The sequence below is a fragment of the Gracilinanus agilis genome, chromosome 2, assembly GCF_016433145.1.
Source record: "Gracilinanus agilis isolate LMUSP501 chromosome 2, AgileGrace, whole genome shotgun sequence".
Classification (NCBI taxonomy): Eukaryota; Metazoa; Chordata; class Mammalia; order Didelphimorphia; family Didelphidae; genus Gracilinanus; species Gracilinanus agilis.
In genome coordinates, this window is record NC_058131.1 from 166,317,907 (window position 1) to 166,345,284 (window position 27,378).

At 36.7% G+C, this 27,378-nt stretch overlaps 1 protein-coding gene across 1 annotated transcript in view; it reads left to right on the forward strand.

Moving 5' to 3' along the window:
• KAT6A (lysine acetyltransferase 6A) overlaps nt 1–26,705 on the forward strand; it is a 138,902-nt gene extending 112,197 nt beyond the window's left edge. Inside the window, exons 10-16 of the mRNA XM_044663548.1 lie at nt 4,634–4,795; nt 5,943–6,036; nt 9,258–9,489; nt 16,733–16,940; nt 18,160–18,765; nt 20,967–21,273; nt 23,998–26,705. Of these exons, the coding sequence (XP_044519483.1) occupies nt 4,634–4,795; nt 5,943–6,036; nt 9,258–9,489; nt 16,733–16,940; nt 18,160–18,765; nt 20,967–21,273; nt 23,998–26,645 (4,257 nt within the window). The 3' untranslated portion in view covers nt 26,646–26,705. The remainder of the gene's footprint in view (nt 1–4,633; nt 4,796–5,942; nt 6,037–9,257; nt 9,490–16,732; nt 16,941–18,159; nt 18,766–20,966; nt 21,274–23,997) is intronic.
• The last annotated feature ends 673 nt before the right edge of the window (nt 26,706–27,378 follow it).

Sequence of the window (27,378 nt, forward strand, 5' to 3'; positions counted from 1 at the left end):
TGCCGAATTTACCACAGATTTATGCTATTTATCATCAGCCTAGCCCTCACTGCTGCATTTGCAATCACTTTCCTCATTTTAAAAATACTTTTATATTTATCATATCCAATACTGTTAGTTCTCCACACCTTCCCATAAGTTCCAGAATGTACACTCCTCTCCTTCACACTCTGCAGATGACATTACTTGTCATACATTACAATAATACAATAATATTGACATTTGACTTGAAATCTGAGTTCTTGTGTGTTCATCCTAACTACTTGGTGCCCTTTGAGCTCAGAGGAAGTAGTGTTTCTTCTTTTTGCTGAAGTTATACCCTAAGTGTGCTGCCTTGATTTCTAATTTGACCTTGCTTCTCTCTCACTGTCCCTTGCCCTCTCCCTTTTTCCTCCCTTCCACTCACTCTTCCTCTCCCCTTACTGTTCTTCCTTGACCCTTCCTTCTTCCCTTCCCTCTCTTCTTCTCATTCCTTTTCTCCCTCCCTTTTTTACCTCTTCTCTCTTCTTTTCCCTCTTCTCCTCCCTCTTATTTCTCTCCTGGCTCTTTCTTCCCTCAGCTTACAAATATGTCTAGCCCAATTTAGCCTGTAGAGATAGGGACTCCACCTGTGATTTTGTTAATATTGGGAATTCCTGGATGAGGAAACTACTGATATTGGTTGGCAGCGTCTCTTCATCTTCTAGTCATAGAGAGTTCCTTAGAACACTGAGAGTTTTAAGTGACTTGTCCAGGGTCACATAGCTGATATGTGTCAGAGGCAAAACTTGAACCAAGATTTTCTTGACTTTGAAATTGACTCTGTATTATTGTATCCTGCCTCTTAATTTACATCTTAAAATCCTTTCCCTTGACCCTGATACTCCCTTAAACTATCATTCTGTATCCTTCTTCTCTACTAGATTTTTAGAAAGAATAAATTATGTATATTGTCTTCACTTCCTTGCTACCACCTCACTTATCAACTCCTTCAAATCTGGCTTCTACCTCTAGTACTGTATTATTTTCTTTTTCAAGGACTCTAATGACCTCTTGTATTCTCATCGTTTAGTTATTTTTAGTCATGTCCAACTCTTCATGATTCCATTTGAGGTTTTCTTCACAAAGATACCAGTATTTTACCATTTCCTTCTCCAGCTCATTTTATAAATGAAGAAAGTAAGACACAGAGTTAAGTGACTTTTCTAGGGTCACACAGCTAAGTGTTAGAGGCTGGATTTTGAACTTAGGTCTTCCTGACTCTATACCCAGTGTTCTTATCTGATGTGCCACCCAGCTACTCTATCCTCATCTGACTCTCTGCATCATTTAATACTAGGTCACCATCTCTTCTCTTACCTTTTAGAGCACTGCGCTCTCCTGGTTCTCCTACCTCTTTGACTTTCCCCTTCTAAGTGCTGTCTCACCATCCTCCCACTCTTTAAACATGGGTGTGGTCCAGCTACTTTCCTCTTCCTATATTTTCTCCTTCTTTATTTTCTTACTCAATTTCATGTTTTTAAGAATCACTTCTGTGAAGACTAATCCATTCCCATCTTCTTCCAAGATCTCTTGTTTTATATTTTCAGTTGCTTATTGTACATGTCTACTTGAATGTTTTACTGAGTCCTCAATCTAATCAAATTTGGAACTAAATCATTGTTTCTTTATGCCATACTCCATCTCTTAAAAAAAAAAAATAAAGAAAACCAAAGAAATCCATTCCTTTCTGTAACTTTCTGTTTCTGATGGTGGCTTGACCATTCTCTCAGTCATTTAGGCATGTAATCTTTGCATTCCTTGAATCTTGTCATCTCAAAATCCAATTAGTTGCCAAATTCTGCTTATTTTGCTTAAATGATATTTCATATGCTCCTCTAAAATCAGCTCCATTGCAACACCCTTATTCAGGTGTTATTTCCTTTCGTCTGGACTCCTGTAATAGCTTGTTAACTGCTCTTCTTGTTTGATACTTTTAAGCCTAATATGTCCTTTTGCACTGCTTGTCTGAATACTCTTGCTACTATAATTCTAATATATCTTTATTATATCCCCCCAAATGTCAGTGGTTTTTCGTTGCCTACTATAATAAAAATATAATTAGATGGCTAAAATCATTAAAATATGAATAAAACATTAACATGTGATCTAGGCTTTCTATAATCTGACTTCTTCTACCTTTCTTGTTCTATGTTCTTCTTCATTACAATCATCATAATTAGCATTTATGTAGCACTTTAAGGTTCACAAAGCACTTTACAGCTATTATTTCATTTTCATTGCATCAACCCTGGTAGAATAGGTACTATTATTATCCCATTTTACAGATAAGGAAACTGAGGCAGACATACGTTAAGTGAATTGCCTGGCAACCCTGACCCCATCCCACCCCTCTATTCATTAAAATAAAAATTTTCTGACTTTTTTCTCCTTTAGATTTTTTCATACCAAGCACATTGCCTGAATCTACTCTTTTATATTCATCTCCCTTTCCCTTTTATACTTATTTGCATATCTGTCTGTCCTCCACTCATTTCCATTCATTTATAAACTCCTTAAGAGCAAGATGTAACTTGGTACCTAATGCTTTTGGAAGGTTAAGTATGGTGAAGCAATAAATTAAATTTAGAAACACAAATGTTATCACAGATGTCAATTTTAGAACTTTTTATATAGTACAAGAAGATTTGCATTGATAGAAAGTACACTTGAAACCAGGTCTTCCTACTTCCAAATTGTTTTATTACTGACTTTCAAATGAAACCATTCTCAAGACCAGTCTTATTTTTAATTTATTTGTTCAAAAGCTGGTAAAAACTCAAAAATGAAATTGTACTGTCAAGTTGGGAACTCTGAGCATAGTTTTTAGATGTAAGATTATCAAACTGTCTGAAGAACTTGGGGAAAATCATGAATTAATTAGTCTTATTTTATTGTATTTAAACTTTTGACATGTTTTTTCACAAAGCATCCCCACAACTATTTGTATTAACCCCATGGTCCAGACCTGTATAATCTTAGAATATTAAAAAAACCCATCAACATCTCAATATCAGTTATTTACAGTGTTTCCTTTTATTAAGGCTACTGCTTAGTGAGGCAGCATGGCATAGTGCTTTGGGAGCTGACTGTTGAGTTGGGAACATCTTGATATTCAGTTCCCACCTCTAATACTGAATATGTGTGTATTCACTTAATTTTTCAACCCCATCCCTCACCCCCGCTACCCCAGGACAATTTTCTTAAGAACATTAGTTATAAGTATGTAGTTCTGCATTGGAGGGAATCATCACGCATCCCTAGGACCCCTTACTCTCTTATTCGCATCCTACCCAAGACAACATATTTTGACTGCAAAGTAGACAAAGATTTATGAATTCAGACAATGGACAGGATTTCTCAAACAGAACTTGCTGCAGTATGTTAACAAAAGTTGTATTAGCCATTTACCTTCCTCTCTCCTCGAGCTCAGGTAACTAAAGAGGAAGTTCCAAGTCGCTTCCCCCTAATTTCAAACAGTCCCTCACCTTGAATACGTCATCCAAAACAGGAAACCCATTGGACCACGGGAAATGTAGTTTTAAGGACCCCAAGTGATTTTAAATGACACAGTTAGTACATGTTGACTAGAAAATGGGAATAGTTTTCTTTTATAAGGAAATTGCTATTGCTAAAACAATTCTACTAATATATTTTTATCAGGCTTAAACTAGTCAGTCCATTTTTGCTGGACAACTAATAAAATGTGAATTTATGTGTAAAAATTACCTGTTGATCAGTTTTCAGAAGTAATTGCTTTTCACCTTTTCAAGATTAGGCAAAAATTTTGAATAAATGAAAGAGCTCTCACACAATAGCTAGAAGAAACTTGGAGATCTCTCTTTTAGAGGAAAAAACTGTTTTCATCATTTTAGCTTTCAAATTTTGCCAGCCCATCCTTTATGTAATTTCATAGCTCAATTAATTGTTTCTGCATTGTCAGGGTAAGTGTGCACACTATCTTTTGGAGAGCAACAGCCAATTTATCTGATATGCATACCTCAACGCATTGGGAGAGATCAAATTTTAGTAGCTCTTAGGAAAAAAGGGAATGTCAAAACCAATAAGACATTCTCTGCTTATGCTTGCCAGTTCCAAGAGAGATCTTGCTTAGGTAATTGTCCTCTAGGCTACTTACCACAACAACAGGACCCATAGCATACCTCCTTTTGAAGTTCATCAAGAATCATCAAAAGTGGAGGATATTTTTTTGTATCCCTGTCCATTAGTATACATCATTCTACAAGTATGTTTTAGTTTCTTTTGATAGGTTAGGGAAAAGTGTTTAAATTAAACAATATTTTTAATTTATTAAAGAAGTTTGTTAATCATAGATTCATTCAGAGAGTACTTTTGTTAGGTGAATTGTTTTGTAAGGAAAACTTTATTTTGTCAAGTTGAGATTTTTTTTTTTTTTTTTTTTTTTTTTTTTTGCATTTCGAGTTGTCTTAATGCAGGCTAAGACTCGTAATTTGACATCTGGAAGGAATCACTCCAGAACCCAGTGATAACTTCACTATTATGATTTCTCATATACTTACACCTAATACTATGACTTTCCCAGGAAAAGCTTCTATGGTACCATGTTTTAACCTAATATATCATTTTTTTTTAGGTTGATGGGAATGTCAGTACAATTTACTGTCAAAATTTGTGCCTATTGGCAAAGCTCTTTCTTGACCACAAGACACTCTATTATGATGTGGAACCATTTCTTTTCTATGTATTGACACAGAATGATGTCAAGGGCTGCCATCTTGTTGGCTACTTTTCTAAGGTAAGAACTTGCAAATGAAAGTATTATGGATTGTTTTGACAAGGATTATGGATGAATGAAAATTTATAGATTCACATGGGAGACTTGAAGATGGTTTCTTCCAGGTTTTTCTGGCAGATAATCAAGGCTCTTGTGTTCTTTGGACTCTGGGTTTTAGGCCCTGTATTTTATATAGAAAGAATTCAGAAACTCAGGGCATGGAGCTGCTTAGTAACATTGAACAGAATATTCTCTTAGGGACCTGAACTGCAGTTACTACTCAAGGGGGAAGTTTTTTAAATGGCTTTTTATTCCCTTGATGGTGATAGATAGAACTTCTTGTGAAGTAAACACAGTCATTACCCTCCATATTCTATCTGAATGAATTTCTAGTTTCTACCATCTCTTCCTGATCTGTATTTTTGATCCTTCAAAGCTAGTAAGTACTTCATGAAGTCTGAGCTTACTGTAATCACTTCAGTAAAGAAGCAAGGTTTGCTAAAAAGTTTTCCCTGTATCTATTTTTCTACTCTAGCTGTAGCATTTCTTTGCCCCTTGCTTGAAGTAAACCTGATTGAAAATCCTGGTTTACAAAACAGATTGAGGTAGGGTGTTAGGATCAGTTTTATAGAAGAATTAACCATAAGATTCTCTTTGTTACTAAAGGTTTTTAACACAAGCATGATTTAAAGTATAATTTGATTTATTTGCAGCTCTTTAGATACACATAAAATTGAGTTTATCTACCTCTTTTAGTTATCATGGTATTAGAGTGAATAGTATTAGAATAGAAAATCATAGACCTTTGAACCACAAACACTCTCATTTCCAGAATGGCATACAGTCTTTTAGCATTTGCATCCCTATGAAATTGGAGAAATTCCTCCATTGACCTTTGCCTATGACATAATTTCTAAGTGGCAGAAGGTTTTAGATGTTGCATTTTTATTTCTTTTTATTCTCCTAGGATTATTGCTTTATGGATAATGGCAATGACTTAACATTGTCCTGTCTTTTCTCAGTGGAGTATTTTCTCTTGATTTTCTTTGCTATTCCCAGAAGGCTCTAGCTTTTACTGTTAGCCTTTGTTTCATGATAATTAGCACTGCTGCTCAATGTTACCAGCCGGTTGTTTTTAAACTTGGCTTCTATTTTTTTTTTCCACCAGGAAAAGCACTGCCAACAGAAGTACAACGTTTCCTGTATAATGATTCTTCCTCAATACCAGCGCAAGGGCTATGGCAGGTTCCTCATTGACTTCAGTAAGAACATATCAACATATCCATCTTGTCTTTGTGGGGGTTCTTTATTTTATTCCATTTATTTATTTATTTATTAAGCCCTTAACTTCTATGTATTGGCTCCTAGGTGGAAGAGTGGTAAGGGTGGGCAATGGGGGTCAAGTGACTTGCCCAGGGTCACACAGCGGGGAAGTGTCTGAGGCCTGATTTAAACCTAGGACCTCCCATCTCTAGGCCTGATTCTCAATCCACTGAGCTACCCAGCTGCCCCAGGGGTTCTTTATTTTAAAGATAATCATGAAACATAAAATTATATTGGTTGTTAGTGTCTTTTGACATGTCCATGTATGGAACTTTACTTCTTTGATTAGAAGATGAATCCCTTACACCACAGATGGGCAAACCACAGCTGGCGGGCCAGATGTGGCCCCCCTGAAATGTTCTATGGGGCCACAAGACATTATTCCTAATCTGACGAATACAATGAGTAGGCTACAATACAATGATACTTCAAAAGAGTTGCCTTAGAAACAGACTGATAGATGAGCATTTCCTTTCCTTTGGCCCCCCTCTTTAAAAAGTTTGCCCATCACTGACCTACACATTACTATTAATCTTTTTCTTTTTGGTCAGAAATTATTTTAGAATAATAATGTCATATGCCAGATCTGTGTATTTCCTATAAAAATGCCTTGGATGAAGAATTGTAGATATTATTCAAATAGAACTCAATTTCATGCATTTTTTGTAACATAATACCAAAACTGTATCATGTAAGTGCTGAAATTAGTGTCAGTAGCAGAAGTATAGGACTCATACAGGTGGTGATTTCCATTACCCATATTGCCTTGGAAAATGTAGGCATGCCTCTTGTTGTTAAAATGCCTTACCACATGTTGAGAATATGTACTACACCTTAGTCAGCTATGACATTTTAAAATGTGATTCATAGAAACTAAAATTTCGGATCAATGATAAAAAGCCATTTTAGTTGTGAAGATACAATGCTTAGCTCAGATTTGGTAATACAGTTCCATAAACTTGTTGTGATAGTTAAATGTGCAGAGATTTGCTTTGAGTATGAAAGAAAAACAATTGAAGTTTAGAGAAGTATTCAGAAATTGTTATTCCATACTGATAGTGTTCTGACCTAGATAACTTAATTGTACATATATGTGTAGTGCTTTTGTCATAACACTAGTAATCATATATAACAATGAAATGATACATCTGGTGTAACTGAGTATTAAAGAAATGCATATTTGTAAAGATTAGAAGCAAACAGGAGAAAGGAGAAGATATTCAGATGAAAGTTAGTAATGTAGCTTTGGTAGTAGTATAAGAAATAATCTACAAATGGAGACCATGGCTTTAGGTTGCAGGACTGAGGTAGGCAGTAAAAGACTGTAGTTTAGAAATCTGTCTAGAAGTTGTTAAATCATATTATGTTAGACCTGGCCAATAATCTAGCTCTTCAACATATTTATTTTACAGATGAGAGAACTAAAGGACTAAATAGGCATTGTAAGAAAAATCCAAGAAATCATTGATAATACCTACTCTTTCTTATCTCTGTGATGGTTAGAAGACTGAGGGTACTGAATTTAAGCATCAAGAAGTGCTCTACCCTTTGGCATGAGACCTCTCCTTAGGGAAATTAAAAAAATCTCAGAGTATTTCCATATTCATACTTCTAAACAAATACTAAATCCATGCATTGATAATGGTGTTAACAGTAAGCCCAGATTTTGAGCCAGCCAGTGTAAGTCAAAAGTCAATATTAGAAAGTTTTAGAAATATTTATCCATCTTACCTTATATAACACATATGCTTATGAAAATCTTACTCTAAAGAGAACTAGGCAGATGGAAGTAATCATTTTCAATGAAGGTCTTCTATAGAATTTCCAAACCAGTTGCTGTTGCATCTTGAGTCTAAGCCAGACTTTTATTTAGGAATACCACTTTTCAGATTTGGTTTACACATTGGTGGCAAAGTCAAAAGGGTTTGGAGTAGTGATTGAATTTCTCATTCATTATGAAAATGTAGACCATAGATTCTTCTCTCACCACGGCTCTTAATATTTTGCTTAGTTCTATCAGTAAATAATAGGGTACAGTGGAATATACATCTACTCCAGAGTCAGAAGGCTTTGATTCAAAGCCTGCCTCTTGACCCTCATTGCCTTGGTATCCTTGGTCTCATCTGACCTCTCCAGTATAAAAGGAAGTTGTTGTATTAGATGACCTTTGGGGCCCTTTCTAGGCAAGTCCATGATCTCTGAGTATATGCCCCTTTGGGATGTGCTCCTGAAGCCCTAGGACATCGAACTTGGTATGAGAATGGTCACCTCAATGTCTGCTCATCACATTTGGAACTATAAGGGCCTATGGAGGTCACTTGGTCTAAGCTCTTTCTCAGAAAAAAGAAAGAGATCCAGAGAGATTAACTTGCTCAAAGTTTTATGGTTATCAGAGGCAGAATTTGAACCCAATACCACTTATTGAAGAGGTATAGTACAATGGAAAGAGAACTAGGTTTTCATTCAGAGAACTTGGGTTCAAATCTAGTCTGTCACTTATGACCTTTGTGACACTGGGCAGATCAGGTAATCTCTCTGGGAGTTTTCTTATCTTAAAATGAAGAGTTGGTCTAAATGATCTCCTAGCTCTACACCTGTTATCCTAAATCCACTAATACTTTCCCCTACACTTTGCACATGTTAGTAGAATCTCTTTACTGTCTTTGGCCAACAATGAGTTAAGAAGGTATGTCATTTAGTGGTAATTCATTTTTCCCATGTACAAAATGGAAATGATATTTATCATCTCTTTAGTTCATAGGGACAATATAGCCTTGATGAAGATATTGCATGAATACAGAAATTGTCTTCATATTTCATAATTTAAAACAAGTAACTATTGCCATCTAGTGGTCCTAACATGCATTGTTCAACAAAACAGACACGAATGGCTCATTCAATGTAGGGCATTTTAAGGCTGGGTAGAACTTTGAAAATAATTTGGTTCTAGTATAAGATCAAAATTCTTGTTAATGCAGCCTTTTAATAAGATATCCTATATTTTAAACAATACTTTAATACATTAACAAACTTTTACATTAAAAATGATCCACAGTGTTAAACATGGTGTCTTGGTGATTAATATAGGTACGGTATTTGTTTGATAAACTAGCCTTTTTAAACTCTCTGATTACAAATTTGACTTTTGTTTTTTCCTTAGGTTATTTGTTGTCAAAGCGTGAAGGCCAAGCTGGGTCTCCAGAGAAACCATTATCTGATCTAGGTCGTCTTTCCTACATGGCTTATTGGAAAAGTGTAATATTGGAGTGCCTTTATCATCAAAATGACAAGCAAATCAGCATTAAAAAATTAAGCAAATTGACTGGAATCTGCCCTCAAGACATTACTTCCACACTCCATCACCTACGAATGCTAGACTTCCGTAGTGACCAGTGAGTATAGTATTTCCTCATAGAGCTAGTCATATGGCCAGTGTTTGTACCAATTTTTTTTTTTTGTCCTCCACTCAATCACTCTATTAAAACTTTGCTCTTGGAGGTCACCAGTGTCTTCCTTGCTGAAAACTAGTGTCCTTTTCTCAGCTCCTATTCTTTTTGACTTTTGAAGCATGTGATACTGATCATTTGTTTTCTTTGAAACTCTTTTTGGGGCTTCTGGACTCTTAAGTTATCTTTATTTTGCTCCTAGTAGTAGAAAGAACCCTGGATGAGAGAGAACCTGGAATTGAATCTTGTCTCTATCATTTTATCACTTATGTGACTTTGCATAATTTGCTTTACCTTTCTGAGCCTCAGTTTCTTCTTCTGTAAAATAGGGTGGGAGTGGGGGGGAGAGCAAACAAGATAACCTATAGAGTCCCTTCTGGTTCTAAATTTAGGATGATACACTTCTTTGACTTTTATAAATTGCCTAGTCTTTGCTTTTCTCTGTTCCTTGAAAACAACCATTTTCAGCACTTCAATTATTACCTCTGCTTGTATAATTCTATGAATCTGTTATCTAATTTGTGTAACCAATTCTTCCACATTCATATTTGACATTCCTCTCACATGTTGCTATCACTTTAGATTCAAGATACCCAGAATCCATCCTTCACATTCTCCTTCAAAACTGGCTCTTCTCCTAGTACTCTTATTTCTATCCATTGAAACAACATTTTCCCTATTCAAGGGCCATCCTTGAATATTCCTTTCTTGAAAATTCCTTATATTTGATTAGTTGCCAAAGCTCTTTCTTTTCTTCCATTTAAATGTTTCTTTTATTCTCTTTCCTCCTAGCATGATTTTAGTTTGAATTTCTAACATTTTTCTCATAGATTATTATAGTAAAGTCACCTGACAGTTTCTGCCTCTAGTCTTTTTGTCCTCTGTTATGTCCTTCAAGCTGACACCAGATTAGTCATTTAAAAATACTCTTCTCATTATGTCACTCAACTGCTCAAAAACCTCCAGTAATTTCTCAGTGCCTGTAGCATGGTTCAGCAAAATATAGCTGATGACAGTGTTTTGGTTATACCTCTGAGCTAAGAATGGTTTTTACATTTTTAAATCCAATTAAAACTTTGTTTAAAAATGTGAAGGTATATAAGCCTTATAAAAACAGGTTGTAGGGATTTGGACTGCTACTGGTAGTTTGCTCACAGGGTAAAGTTCAAGTTATCCTAGTTTGGCATTTTTTTTTATTCTACAATTATGACCCCTGCCTACTCTGTCCAATCTTACTTTCCACTGAACCCCAAAAGAAGCTCTTTTTTCCCAATAGACCATTTTTTCCATTCTTCTGCAAAACATCACCCATATGCCATCCTCTTGGCCTTTGTTCATGTTGTTTCATATTGTTTGGAAGTCCATCCACCTTCCTTTCTCTCTGTGAGAATGCTAACCATTCCATAGGACCCAGCTCAAGTTTCACTTCCTTGAATAACATCTTCCTTTGCTATTATAATTTACTCTGCTTTCCCTAACCTATGTTGCTGTCTCTACCACCAGTTTTGGCATTTAATTCATGTTCTGCCTTATGTTGTTTCACATACCTATTATTATATGTTTCTTGAGAACAAAATCATTTCTAATATTTATTTTATGTCCTCTGCAGCTTAGCACCTAGTCAGGGCTCAGTAGATACTTGATGATTTAAATTAATAACTCTCATATAGTACTTAGATTGGCTACAATAAGCGCTTTTTTTTTAAACTGATAACCGTCTGTCTTAGAATTAATACTAAGTATCAGGTCAAGGTCCAAGGCAGAAGAGTGGTAAGAGCTAGGCAGTTGGGGTTAAGTGACTTGCCCAGGGTCACACAGCTAGGAAGTGTCTTGAGTTTGCATTTGAATCCAGGACTTCCCATCTCTAGGCCTTATTTTCTGTCCATAGAACCACCTAGGTGCCTCCATGATAAGTTTTTGTCTTCATATTAAGCATGTAACATGAGAACCTTTTTCTGCTACTGAGTAATTAATGTTCTAGGGTTTTTTGAAGCTATAAAAATTGAATTTTATTACATTTCAACCATTAGAATATCTCTTCTTAATATTCTGCGTGACAAAATGGGAAGTACACATAACACACTTCTACTATGCACATAAGTACAATGACTGCCTCTAGCAAAAGTCCTTGGGGATGTGTGATTGAGTTGTGAGCTGAACTAGCTGCCCCCCCCCCACTTTTTTTCTTTTAAATTAAATTATATATATTTATGTTTGTTTTTTTAGTCAGCAGATAACTGCCTTCTCACCCCACTTTCCTCAACTCTCCCAAAGAACTAAAGAAAAACAAAACTCCTGTTGCCAACAGATAGTAAAGCAATAACACATTTTTGCACTGAGCATGTTATAATTGTATATTATCTTATTCTCAGTCTGAGTCCTTCAACCCTCTGTTAGGTAGGTAACATGTTTTAGAAATATCCTCTGGAATTCTGGTTGATCATTACACTAATCAATTGCAAAGTTTTTTAGAGTTATTTGTTTTTATTATATCATTGTCATTGTAATTATTGTTTTCCTGATTTCTGTTCACTTTGTTCAGCATTAATTCATACAAATCTTTCAGGTTTCTCTGAAACTTCTTTTTGTCTTTTCTTACAACATAATAGTTTTCCATCACATATCTGTACCATTAATTGTTTAGCTTTTCCCCAATTTATGGGCAGCTCTGAAGACATAATAGAACCACTCATAAGCCTTGTCTAATTAGACTCCCTCTATGATTCCCAGGGTTCAAAGGGGGCACACATGTCATCTCATATTTAAATGTAAACAGTTTGTCCTAGTTTAGCCCCTTATGATTGTTTATTTGTGTCCACCTTTTTTATGTTTCTCTTGATTCCTATGTTTGAATATCAGTGTTTCTACAGAGCCCTAATCTTTTCATCAAGAATACTTAGAAATCCTTTCCCTCCCTCCCTCCCAGCCTGGCTGCCAATCTACTGAGCCACACCTATCTGCCCCAGAAGACCTCTATTTCATAAAATTTTTTTCACCTCTGCAATTATTCTCAATTTTACTGGGTTAAAAGTGATGTCTATTAGATCCATTGCCTCTTAGAATATTTTATGCCAAGTACCCTTCTCCCTTTATGGTAGTAGCTGCTAACTTATGTGGTCTTGACTGTTGCTCCTTAGTACTGGAATTTATCTTTCTGACTGTTTGCAGCATTTTTTCTTTGACCTGGAAGATCTAGATTTTGGATTCCTAGGATGTTCCTAGAAGGTTTCTTTCAGGAGATAATCAGTATATTTTTTCTACTTCTACTTCACCCCTGTATTTCTAAGAGGTCTGGGCAGTTACCTTTTTCTTTTAAGCCTTTACTTTTTTTATTTAAGACAAAGAATGCTATCTATCTCTAGTGAAAGAACTGATGGATTTAGAATTCAGATAAAAAATACTATTTTTCACTTTAGCTTATTCATGTTCTTATTTTGGGATTTTGGTTTTATATTAGTATTCACTTAAGAATACAACGATCAATATGGAAGTGTGTTTTGTATGACAAGTGTAACCTGAATCAAATTGCTTACCATCTTTGGGAGGGGGAGGGACGGGAGGAAGAGTGGGTAATTATGAAAATAAAATATTAAAAATAAATAAAACCTTTACCTTCCATCTTAGATTCAGTGCTTTGTGTTGATTCTAAGGCAGAAGACTGGTAAGGTCTAGGTGGTAATTGACTTGCCCATGGTCACGAAATCTAGGACCTCTTGTCTTCAGATCTGATTCTCTTTCCACAGAGCCACCTAATTGCCCAGTTTCCTATTAAGATTTCTTTTTAATGTAATGGTGTTCCACAAATTCTTAAATTTTTTCTACATCTTTTTTTCTAGGTCATTTGTATTTAATACAAGATGCCTTATATTTTCTTCTATTTTTCAATCTTTTGACTTTGCTTTAATATTTTTTAATGGAGTCGTTGACTCCATTATTTGGTCTATTTTAATTTTGAGATAGTTTGTTGCCTGGGCAGGATTTTGTACTTTTTGTGCCAACCTGTTAATTCCCTTTATAGTTTTTTCTTCCATGGCTCTCATTTCCTTTCCATTTTTCCCCCCTCAAGTGCTCTCATTTAATTTATGAAAACCCTTAAAACTCTTTTTTTTAAAACTCTCTTTTCAGCTCTACCAGGAATTCTAGTTGAACTTTTTTCCAAGATTTTTAAAAAATTTTCTTAGATTTTGCTTATGAATGTTTTGGAATCATTGTCTTCTTCTGTGTTTGTGTCTTGAGCATCTCTGCCACCATAATATCTCTTTAGAGTAGAATTCTTTTTTTGTTGTTGTTGTTGTTGTTGGCTCATTTTTCCAGACTATAATCTAACTTTCCAGTCTATAATCTAACTTGATTTTAGGTTTAGGTTCTGCATACTTCTAGAGAGAAGGTCTGAGCTGGTCCTATTGATGCTTCTAGGAGTAATGAATGTTGTATTCTTACAGGGTCTCAGGGGCAAGCTGGAGATCTAGAACTCTGGTCTTTCAGCCTGGTTCTCTATCCCTGAATTATCTGCTACTACCATCACCCCCACTCCTCCCACCGCCTTATAGTTTTTAAATTTATTGAATACATTTTTACATCCTTGAAAATGATTCCAAAGAGATTTTGTTTATGTGGATTATTGATATTTGCTGTATTAGAAATTAAAACTGATAAAATTTTGAAATGTTCATCCATTGAAGAATAGTGATAATAAAACTATTACATATTAGCACAAATATTTTTATGAAGAGTATTTTCCAAAACAAAAAAGAGTTAGTGAAAATGACATGATTTTACATATTTTTCCAAATTTCTTTAATGTCTGACTTAATAGCTTCTCATATCTTCTACATTAATTCTGTTGTGATATGTTTTTATATGAATTGAGGAAAAGGGTTGGATTTTGGGAGATGTTAGTGGAAGTACAAATGGCAAGATTTGGCAATTGATTACATATATGAGATGAAGGAGAATGAAGATATAACAATGGGACAGACTTAGGACACTTGCATGTTGATGTTGCCTTTATCAGAGATAGGAAAGATTAAAAGAAGGAAGAGTTTTAGATGGAAATAATAATAGTAATAATAATTTATAAAGCACTTTACATGTGTTATCTAATTCTTAAAGATAATTAACTTTTGGACACATTGAGTTAGTTTGTTGGCTTATTGTTAATGGCAGGACTAACTCTTAGGAGAGAGACTAGGATTAGGTATATAGGTTTGGGAATCATCTACATAAAGATAATAGTTAAACCTTTGGGAATTAATGAGGTTACCAAGAGAAAATGTAGAGAAAAAGAGAAAAAGGCTTACTATAGAACTTTGGGGAATTCCCGGTTAGGGATTGTGACATGAATGAATAACCCTACAGAGGAGACTGAGAAGAGCAATGAGGTAAGAATTGACCTCCTGGTCAACACACAGTGTCACAAAATCCCATAGAGCAGAGAATACTACCTAGGAGTAAAGGGTGTTCAAAAGTAGTAAATAATGATAGCATTTATATTGCACTTTAATAGTTTGCAAAGCATATTTTTAAAAATTTTGTTTTGTCCTCACTGTCACTCTTTTGCAGTAGTGCTGTTACTTATCTCCATTTTTTAGATGAGGAAACTGAGGAAGACTTCTGTGACTTGCCTTGGATCACAGAGCTAGTAAGCATCTGGGTGTGAATTTGAACTCAGGTCCTCCTAACTACAGATCTGATATTCTACTCTTGTGCCACCTTGATACCTGTGATATAATAGTTAGGCTGAGAAAGATCAGAAATGAAAAAAACTCAATAGATTTGGTGATTAAGACATTATTGATAACTTTGGAGAGAGCAGTTTCAGATGAATGATAAGGTTGAAAGTTATATTGCAGCTTGCTGAGTAAATAAGAGAATAAGGAAAAATTAGAAGCAAAGAGGGGAGTTAAGTTTTTAGAGTTGGCCAAGAAAGAGAGGAGAACTATATGATTTTAGCTTGAGAAGATGGTAGATTCTAGTGAAGGTTTCTTAAGCACAAGGAAGAGACTTGAGCATTCTTGAAAGCTCTCAGTCTAATTGGAGGAGGGGAAAGAGGAGATGAGAAAGTTTGGAATAGTTTGTTTGAAGTGAGATAGGGAATCAAGTAGGGAGGAATAAAAGGAATGTCATGCTGAATTGAGGGCCCAGCTGAATTTGGAAAACATGAATGTAATAATTATTAGCATGATTTATAAGACTTTCTTCAGCTTTATTCAGCATTCTGTGAGTAGTAATAGGGAAGGTAGACAAGTAGAATAACCCAAGGCTGAAATTTGATGAAAGATCAGTTACAATTATTGTTGATTTTGTTCTTAATTCCATCTGAATTTAGTCTGAATTTACATATTAAATGAGTTCTAAAAACCTTTCCTATCAATTTAGTAATATTCAACCCAATTAGAAGGAATGTTATTAAATCTCATTATGATTTTATTATTATATACCTCCATACCTCTTATACCAGTTAGTAGTTTTCTGTCTTGCATTATAGCTACTTATTTTTTCTATTTGACTGTAAGCTTCTTGAGGACAGAGATTGTCTTATTTTTTTGGTTGAATTGTTACAGTAAAAACTGATTAGTATAATAAGCTGTGACTGATGACAATCGGGTAGTAACATTGATTAAGTGCCTATTATATGAACAATGTTGCTTTAAGTACTCCTCGGGAAACTGATTTGATTTGTGTCCCAAAGAGCTTATATTCCTTGGAAATTTGGGGAAAGAAAATAGAAATATGTGAGAAGTTGGCTAATAACACAAATGGAGGAACATCAGTCACAAGGTAATATGAGGTTAATACCAAAATTGTTACAAATATTCGGTTCTGTGGGAGCTAAAAGGATGGTGAAAATCACTATGAGTTTGGAGTGTTCTGAGAAGTATATGTAGAGGGAAGGATTTCAGCTAAGTCCTGAAGGATGAATAGTTGTGGGTAGGTAAAATGGAAGGTGAAAATGTTAACAAATTTATAATACTTATTCAGAGGGCAGTGAGGAGTCTTCACATGGTGATATTTGAGGATATGTCCCTCGTCATGTACATTTCTTCTTTCTAAAGTAGGATACATGGAACACCCATCATCATCAATCATCATTACCTACATTTCTTTGTAGCCAGGTTATTTGTGGCTTTTTATTCATTGTGTGTACCCTACACATCATTGACTACTGTAGACTTTTTTCTGATTACAGATTTGTGATTATCCGCCGGGAAAAACTGATCCAGGATCATATGGCAAAGCTTCAAGTGAATTTGAGACCTGTAGATGTAGATCCTGAGTGTTTGCGTTGGACTCCTGTCATTGTCTCCAATTCTGTAGTCTCAGAGGAAGAGGAAGATGATGCAGAGGAAGGTGAAAACGAAGAGCAGCAATGCCAGGAAAAGGAACTGGATTCCAGCGTAAGGGCATAAGTAAAGGTTCTCCCCTCCCATCCCCTCCAGGTCAAAAACATCTTGAGAGACATTACATGACACTGGAAAGCACATTGGGTTTAGAGCCAGAGGACCTGAGTTCAGATCCTACCTCTGTCACAATTTCCTCATCTAAAAAATGCAAAGAAGGGAGACTAGATGACTTCTAAAGCCTCTTTCAGCACCTAATTTGTGATCCTATGATTCTTGTGTTTCAAGTTGACATCTGTTTGTGATGTAAATTTTATATAATATATCTTTGTATAGTCTGTTCAGTAAAATTGATGTACATATTCAGTTATTTAAAAATAGAACTTTTAGGAAGATTGGTTTGGTGCACTGCAAAGAAATAACACTTGTTAAATCATAAAATCTGACTTCAGATTTTAGCGCTGCCTCTTAATAAAAGCTATTTTAGACCTGTATGACCCCTGCCAAGTCACTTAACTCCAAATGCCTACCCTTTATCGCTCTTCTGCCTTGGAACCATTACTTAGTATTGATTCTAAGATGGAAGGTAAACATTTAAAAAAACAAACTGATTTTTGGGCAAATCATCTCATCTCTCTGGGCTTCAGTTTCTTTTATCTGTAAAAAAAGAAGAGAGCATTGGAAAGGATGACTTTTAAAGTCCCTTCCAGTTCTAAGTTTTTGATCTTATGATCTGTATTTTGTTATTTTTAGCTACTGTGAACAGTATCAAAATGATCATAATGTGTTTCATATGGAGATTCTATTCTGAAATTAAAGTTGCACACTTAATTTCTGAGCAATGCAAGTTACCTACCAATTAAGGAAAACATTATGATTCTGAAAATAAGGCATAATGAAATTGGATGAGAGAGGGAGAGAGTCAGTCAGTCAGTCAGTCTGTGGTCTCTTTGTGTGGTAAATATTAAAATTGTATAAATATCTTCCTGTCAAAAAACTGTATTCTGTAGATTTTTAAATATTACATCATACACTGCACAGAAAACATTTTCAATTCTGTATGATTATGGATGCATTTTCAGTCAGTTAGGTTCTGGATCTTATATTAAATGTCTAAGTATTTTCAAAAGCTAGCTGTCATTTTAGTTTACATTTTCCTTTTTCTTAACTTACTTTCTTTCCTTCCTTGTCTTAGCACCTAAAATGTTGGAGGAGTTAGGCATAACCAGTAGGAGACTGAAAAAACTAACTAAGATTTTTATTTTTTTGGAATCAGATGGCAAAGCCAGTGTCTTGGGAGAAAAAAGAAGATTCTTACTCAATAGAGAATGAAAAGAAACCAGATATTATTGCACCAGCCAATTCTACACGACTAAACAAGGAAGTTCTCCCCCTGGATAGTCTTCCAGCAAACAGTCAGCCATCTCGGAGAGGTCGATGGGGACGAAAGAACAAAAAAGTCCGGGAGCCTTTTAGTGAGAAAGAGTCTAAACTTCCCTTGGAAGAAATACCATCAGTTCCTCGGGGGCGATACAGTGAATGTGAGGAAAAATCTGAAGCCTCCCAGGAGCACTTCACTGAGAGTGAAGAGCATTCGGCAGCTTTAGAGGGACGGTTTGGCAAAGATGAAAAGCCAGAAGTTCCCAAAAGGCGACTAAATGAAAGTGTGGAGATGTGGTCCTCTCGAGGACCACTGAAGAAAAGCCCAGAACCTCTCAAGTGCAGAATACCAGATGGGAGTGATAGGTTGCCTCACCGATATAATGATGGAGACAGAGCCATTTTGAGGGGCTTTAGCGAGAGTAGTGAAGAGGAAGAAGAACCTGAGAGTCCTCGGTCAAATTCACCACCTGTGCTTACTAAACCCACATTAAAACGAAAGGTACAGTGCATTGTATTTCCTGTCTTCTGATTGTAACTTAAAATGTGGGTTTACCTCTTCCTGGAATATTGCCAGAACTAAAGCATAAAATTTGTTGATTTTTATCTTTGAAATTATATGCATTTGTGGAATGCAGCCACTGACTGTTATTCCAGGTATATATTTGATATGTATGTCATTCTATGATGGATAAAGAAAATATTTCTATATAACCTTCAGGAATTAGCTCAAAGATCATGTGCTTATTTAAAAGCAATTAAATAACAGACCTTTGGTTTGAAGTTTAAACTATAGTTCACAAGGGATTTGAAACACTTAAGTCTGCAAGGATGGGGTGGGGGCATCTAGTTACCTATTTATTTGTTTGTCTGTCTATCTATCTCTCTCTCTCTCTCTCTCTCTCTCTCTCTCTCTATCTATCTATCTATCTATCTATCTATCTATTTATTTTTAAAGCCCTTACCTTCCATCCTGGAGTCAATACTGTATATTGGCTCCATGGCAGAAGAGTGGTAAGGGTAGGCAATGGGGGTCAAGTGACTTGCCCAGGGTCACACAGCTGGGAAGTGTGGGGCTAGATTTGAACCCAGGACCTCCCGTCTCTAGGCCTGGCTCTCAATCCACCGAGTTACCCAGCTGCCCCCTGGGGGCATTTATGATGAGACAGCAGAGCCACCAGGTATCAAGTTAGGAGGAAAGTGGGTGGGGCTCTTCTTTGGAGACCCTCTTGAGAGGATAAGATGGCCCTACCACTCTTTCTGTAATTCCTATCCTCCCCACCAGTCTCTCTCATGGTTCCCCTTCCCTCCTTAAACGTTTTGGTTAAATGGACCCTTTTCTAAATACAATGTTTTTTAGTAGATTCTGTTTTGAGCAACAGTAACCCTGGCAAGAGTCAAAGGGAAGCATTATGCTATGCAATTGTGTTCGTTAGGGAGTATTGTGATAGGAATGCCACAGCATAATGTGAGCCAGTCAGTGTGCAAATTTCCAGGCACCTCTGTAGAAGTCTGGTTCAGAACCAAGATTCCCAGTTTATTCCCAGGCCCATTCCAGTTCAAAACCACATGGCAGCAGGATTCTTTTCTTCAGTATAATTTTTCATAATATTTGAAAATTATGTTTCTAATAGGAAGACTAAAATGGAAATAAATGGAAGGAATGCAGTTCTGATTCTGGTTCTGTGATTAACTACATGATCATAAAACACATTTCTTAGTTTTCATGTTTTATTTTGCACTTTCTATAACTTAGAAAGAATCTTTTTTTGTTTCTCTCCTACAAAAGGTTATTAAAAGGCATTATCAATAAGATAATGTGTAATGCCCTTTCAGAGTCCTAATAAAATAACATTAAATAAATTAGAATTAATATCAGTAATCTCTTGTCACTGTGCTTTAAGCTGTCAGATTCATTCTGTAGCTAATGCCTTTTGTAACACATTTAAGGGAGCAAAATTGCTTTTATTTCTGAATAGCTTCATTAACACCAAGTGATAATTTGGCATTTCCATATACTGTCATCTTTTTTCTAGCACAACTTCCTCTTTACAAACATTTTAGATTTATACTGATGTTCTATTAACCTTATTTTTTCTTTCCTTTTTCCCCCCCTTTTAACCTTCTTAAGATCTTATAAGGCAAAATTTTTCTGTCTTCATTTGACTCTTGAGGCATGGAGAAATTATGTGTTACCTCTGGGGAGATGGATGATTTTTTAAGTACTGAAGGTCTTTTTCCTTCTTCCAGGCTATTCCTTCTTTTCCTCAAATAGTCTGAAATAAAACTAATAAATTCTGTCTGATCATTGTGAGGATCACATGAGATTATACGTAAAGCAGTTTGCAACCTTAAATCTTCTTATAAATGTTGGCTATTACTATTATTTTTAGACTTGCCAGTTTAATCTGTTTACCAGGAATCAATTTCTGCTAAATTTCATCTATGTAACCAGTTATGTATAACATCTAACTTAGGAAAATTTCGTACACTTTAGAAAAATCTAATGGTAGACAGTAGTGCACCCTTTCTTTCCCCCAAAACATAATATACTGTGAAATTGGGGGGAAAAACACACCTGTCACCAACAGAAATGAAAGTTTTCTCTTTATTAGATTGTCTCACTTCTGATTCTGGTTTTATTTTATCTGGTTTGGTTTTATTGATAGTACTAAAAGAAAATTCTTTTATTTTAAAAAATAGAAACCAATTCTTCACCGGAGGAGGAGAGTTCGAAAGCGAAAACACCACAATAGCAGTGTGGTCACAGAAACTATCTCTGAGACCACAGAAGTGTTAGATGAACCTTTTGAAGATTCCGACTCTGAGAGGCCAATGCCAAGATTAGAGCCTACATTTGAAATTGATGAAGAGGAGGAAGAAGAGGATGAAAACGAACTTTTTCCCAGAGGATACTTTCATCGTTTGCCCTCACAAGAGGTCCTTCGGCATCGACCTTCTTCTAAGAGGAAATCTAAAGATGAAGAGGAAGAATCAGATGATGCTGATGGTATGTGTGGTGGAACTATTTAATTGTCCATTCTTATAATTCAGACTATGTAGCCATCTTTAAAGAATTTTAAAAAGGAATTCCACAAATCCTGGATTAGTTTGTATAATTCTTTTATCAAGTTTATAAAAGTATGACTTTGGAATATTTCTCTTTGGTAATCCTTCCATATATAATCTTTCTTTCCCTTCCTATGACCCACTCTTCTTCTTGACCTTTTTTCATTGATAGTTAGATTGCGAACTATTTTTTACTGTGAACTATTATAAAGAAGATATTTTAAATGTCAATACATCCTGTAGATAGTATTAAATAATAAAATTTAATTATGTTAGCCAGAATTGGCCCTGGAAAAAAATAAACTGCAAATTTGCTTTGCATTCTTATGATTGATTTTCTAAAGATTTTATTTGATATCTTTAGAAGATAGTAGTAAAAAAGGGCTGGAGGAGATAGGGACTAGACTTGTGATCTCATTGGTATAGGAAACTCCTGGTGAAAAAACTCTATACCAAAGTAGTTTGACACCTTCTCTCATGTTAATGTATAGTTTTAAAGAGTTACCTAAGAATATTATCTAAGAATGATTTGCCCAGTGTCCCATGTGTCAGGTGGAATTTGAACCATGGTCTTTGAAGGTTTAAGGCCAACTCTCTTCTCACTCATATCACACTACCTCTCACAGTAGTCAGATGCAAGTCAAATAAATTACATGGTAATCTATTCCTGCATGTTTAACTTTTTCCCTTTCATTTGGCATTCTTCTATGGTTAAGTCCCTTTCAATACAGCCATCTTTTACTGTTTAGATACTCTCTTATCTCTTACAACAGATACTCTTTATTCATTTTTGCCTTAACAATTTATATATATATTTTTAACCTATTTTTCACACTGATTAGTTTTGTCTATTAGATATATTCCTCCATTCACCAGGCAGAAAGCTTGTGTTCGTTCTCTCTCTCTGTCTCTCTGTCTCTCTGTCTCTCTCTCTCTCATTTTTTTCAACAAGGATTTATAACAAGGTCTCTCTGGCTCTCTGGAATGTTGTAAGGTCAAGAAACTATCTGATGTAATAAAGTTGGTAGCTCTAAAGAAATCCATACAGGTAAAAAAATCTTAAGAGAAAAAGGAAGCTTTGGATAATTTATTCTTTGTATTGCAGATTCATTTTAAAGGAGAGAGAAGAACTTGAAAATAGAACTTGGGTTATTTTTTATTTTCTAAAGCTTCTGACAGGTCCAACCATGTCACTTTCCTACTCAATAAAGTCCAGTGCCTCTCTGTCACCTCTGAGATAAAATATAAAATCTTCTTTTTGGCATTCAGAGTTCTTCATAACCTCATCCTCTCCATACTTTTCCAGTCTTTACTTTACTTCCTACCACATCTAGTCACCTTGCTGTTCCACAAATGAGACATTCCATCTTTTAGCTCTGGCCATTCTGTCTGGCTGTCCTCCATGTCTGAAGCAGTCTCCATCCTTGTTTCTGCCTCTTGGCTTCCTTCAAGTCCTAGCTAAAATCTTATTTTTCTATTAGAAGCTTTTCCTGATCCCCTTTAATTCTAGCACTTCCCTTTGTTAATTATTTCCTATTTATCTTGGACATAACTTTGTTTTTATTTACTTGACTCAGATTAGATTTTGAGCTCCTTGAGGGCAGGGGTTTGTCTTTTGCCTCTTTTTGTATCCTTACTGCTAAGTACAGAAACTAGCGGTGACTTTGAAGCAAGGATAATTACTGTCTCAAATTTCTAAAAAATTCAAACATCACTATTCTAGTTGAACATTCATATAGTTGTGACTTCATATGATTCATTATTACTCATATTGTTTTCTGTGAAATAATTGTAGGATTCTGACACTGGATAGGACCTTAAAACATCATCTTGTCAGCCTCCTCATTTTGCGAAGGAGAAAACTAAAACTAATGACAGGACTAAGTCTCCTAGGTTCTTTACCTCTTAGTCCAGTGCTCATTTAGTTACACTACAGTGGTGCTGTACACATGCTTTGGGATTTGTATGCATATCAAATTCCTAGGATTATAGTACTTGAAACATCTGTTACAGGATTGATGAGTTAAAGAAAGGAATGGATCTAACATTAATGATAGTAACAGTTTTCATAGCCCAGAGCAATACTGTAGAGTAGAGAACTATCTCAAGATTTTATAATCTGCAGTTTGTGAATGACCTTCTTTTTTATAAATTTTACTCATGTAGAAAAGGAAAAATCACTAAACAGTTGGGTTAATAATCTGTGAGCATTTTTGACTCATAGAAAAACAATGTTAAATATTAGATAGTGGTAGACCACATGCTTGATGCCTGGATTTCATTCACAGCTATGCCAGTTTACTTTGACTTGGTTTTCTTAGCCATAGTCAGTATATTCTGTATACTCTGTTCTCTCTCTCTTTTTTTTTTTTTTGGACCTTTACCTTCTGTCTTAGAATCAATACTGTGTATTGGTTCCAAGGCAGAGCAGCAAGCGGTAAGGGCTAGGTAATGGAAGTTAAGTGACTTAACCAGGCTCATAATTTTTTATTGTTTGTGTGAGTTTTTCAATAATCAATGAGTCGCCTCACTGTCCTCTCCTCTTCTCCTTTCTAAGGAGTTTGTGATTATATATAACATCATCTCTGTAAAATATTTTTAGTTTCTCAGAGAAAGACTAGAAAAAAATTCAAAGCCCAATAACTAGTTTTTGTTTCCTCCACAGGCACCCCTATCTTGAAGCCAGTATCCATGTTGAGAAAATGTGATGTGAAGGATTCCACACTTGAGCCAGATACTTCTACACCTTTGAAAAAGAAAAAAGGATGGCCCAAAGGCAAAAGTCGTAAACCAATCCACTGGAAGAAAAGGCCTGGCCGAAAACCAGGGTTCAAGCTGAACCGAGAAATGATAACAGTATCTACTCAAGAATGTAGAGCTGACTCCATGGTTCCCCTTCCTAAGCCTGGGCGTAAGCCCAAAATTCAAGACAAAGAAGAGGCTGCTGAACCAAAAGAAGACTTGCCCCTTGCTGAAGAAAGGAAGGAGAATGATATGCTTGGAGACACAGAAGAGGGAGGAGAGGGAGAAGAAGAAGATACAACCAGCAGTGAAGTGAGAGCATCTTCTCCAGTGGACAGTCGTGGTAGCCCAGTGACAGAATCTAAAGAACCTGAGATAGAAGAAGAAGAAGTTGAGGAGAAACCCCGGGTTTTAGAAGAAGAGCAAAGGCAATCAGAGGAAGAGCAGCCAGAGCTGGAAGAGCAGGAACATGAAGAAGAGGATGAGGTGACCCTTGGAACAAACCAGAACGAGGACCATGATGCAGATGATGAAGATGATGGTCATCTAGAATCCACAAAGAAAAAGGAATCTGAGGAACAGACAATTAGAGAAGGTGTCAAGGAGGAACCTGGGGGTCAGGAATCTTTTTTAGAAGCAAATACACAGAACAATAGAGAGGAAATAAAGAGCAAAAATGAAACAGAAGCAGATTCTGAGGAAGAACAGACTTCCCACGAGACATCAGTTGTTTCAGAACATATGCCAGGGTCTGAGGATGATCATGAAGAAGAAACAAATACTAAAGAGGAATTAATTGAATTAAAAGAAGAAGAAGAGATTCCTCATAGTGAATTGGATTTGGAAACAGTGCAAGCGGTACAGTCACTGACCCAGGAAGAAAGCAATGAACATGATGGAACATACCAGGACTGTGAAGAGACACTCGCGGCTTGTCAGACTTTGCAAAGTTATACCCAAGCTGATGAAGACCCTCAGATATCAATGGTTGAAGACTGCCATGCTTCAGAACACAACAGCCCAATATCTTCCGTTCAGTCTCATCCTAGCCAATCGGTCCGTTCAGTCAGCAGTCCCAATGTGCCTGCTCTCGAGAGTGGTTATACCCAGATCAGCCCTGAACAAGGATCCCTGTCCGCACCCTCTATGCAGAACATGGAGACCAGCCCCATGATGGATGTGCCTTCGGTGTCAGACCACTCTCAGCAGGTGGTGGACAGTGGCTTCAGTGACCTGGGCAGCATTGAGAGCACCACAGAAAATTATGAGAACCCTAGCAGCTATGATTCCACTATGGGTGGCAGCATTTGTGGAAATAACTCTTCTCAGAGCAGTTGCTCTTATGGAGGGTTGTCCTCCTCCAGTAGCCTCACTCAGAACAGTTGTGTTGTCACTCAGCAAATGGCCAATATGGGCAGTAGCTGTAGCATGATGCAGCAGAACAGTGTGCAACCTGCCACCAACTGTAACATCAAGTCACCTCAGAGTTGTGTGGTGGAAAGGCCACCAAGTAACCAGCAACAGCAGCCACCGCCACCCCAGCAGCAGCAGCAACAGCAGCAGCAGCAGCCAGCACCACCACCCCCCCAGCAGCAGCCCCAGCCCCAGCCCCAGCCCCAGCCTCCTCAGCCCCCTCCACCCCCCCAGCAGCAGCCTCCGCTGTCACAGTGTAGTATGAATAACAGCTTCACCCCAGCCCCAATGATCATGGAGATACCGGAATCCGGAAGCACTGGGAACATAAGTATCTATGAAAGGATTCCAGGGGATTTTGGTGCCAGCAGCTACTCCCAACCATCAGCCACCTTCAGTTTAGCCAAGTTGCAGCAGCTGACTAACACCATTATGGACCCACATGCCATGCCTTATAGCCATTCTCCTGCTGTGACTTCCTATGCAACCAGTGTTTCTTTGTCCAACACAGGACTGGCTCAGCTAGCTCCATCCCATCCATTAGCTGGGGCCCCTCAAGCACAAGCCACCATGACACCACCCCCAAACCTGGCATCTACTACCATGAACCTCACATCACCTCTGCTCCAGTGCAACATGTCTGCCACCAACATTGGCATTCCCCACACTCAGAGGTTGCAAGGGCAAATGCCAGTCAAAGGGCACATTTCCATCCGTTCTAAATCAGCACCACTGCCCTCAGCAGCTGCTCACCAGCAGCAGCTTTATGGTCGCAGCCCGCCAGCAGTTGCCATGCAGGCTGGCCCTCGTGCATTAGCTGTTCAGCGTGGCATGAACATGGGGGTTAACTTAATGCCAACGACCCCCTATAATGTCAATTCCATGAATATGAACACTTTGAATGCCATGAACAGTTACCGAATGACACAGCCCATGATGAACAGCAGTTACCATAGTAACCCTGCCTACATGAACCAGACAGCACAGTATCCTATGCAGATGCAGATGGGAATGATGGGGAGCCAGGCCTATACCCAGCAGCCTATGCAGCCAAACCCTCATGGGAACATGATGTACACTGGCCCCTCCCATCACAGCTACATGAATACTGCTGGCGTGCCCAAGCAGTCTCTTAATGGACCTTACATGAGAAGATGAGCAAGATGAACTTGCAATTTAAAAACTTAAATATATATAAATAAAGGAACCTTTTATACTGACAAACCAGAGAAAATGGACCTTTTTCCAGTTAAAATATTGCTGTAGATTTAGAGGGATTTTTCTTTGGTTTATTTTATTTTTTAGAAAGCCTGGTCTTTTTTTTTTTTTTTTTTTTTTGGTTCATTTTGTTCTGGGTTTTGGTTTTCTTCACAATCCTGAAACATTTTACAGTAGAATTCGTCTAAGAATGGATTTAGGGAGGGGGGAACCATGCACAAAATCTTTTCATAATTAAAAAGAGCCTTACTTTCTTTACATACCACGTGGACAGAATTTGTGTAAAAGTGAATTTATCTTTTTATTTTATTTTAAAATGTATGTTCCCCCCTCACTGTGTGCAGCTCCCAATGTTGTCATTTTTAAGTGTTAGCTATACATCTCGAGGGTTAAGCAGACCCTTCCCTCCAAACCCAACCTTTCATTTCCTACTTCATTCCAGCAGGAGGCACTTATGGGAGGCTCGGAAGGGGACATGGAGAACAACCCAAACTCCTTAAACTTATTGTTATTATTATTATTAATATTATTATTATTATTAAAGTGAGGCAGGAAATATTTCTCCTCTTTAAATCCCCTCCTCTCCCTATACATACCTCTTGAACCTTTCCCACATCTTTTTCTTTGTAGAAGAATTTCATTGGAATGTTTGTTTTGCTTAAACCAAGTGTAA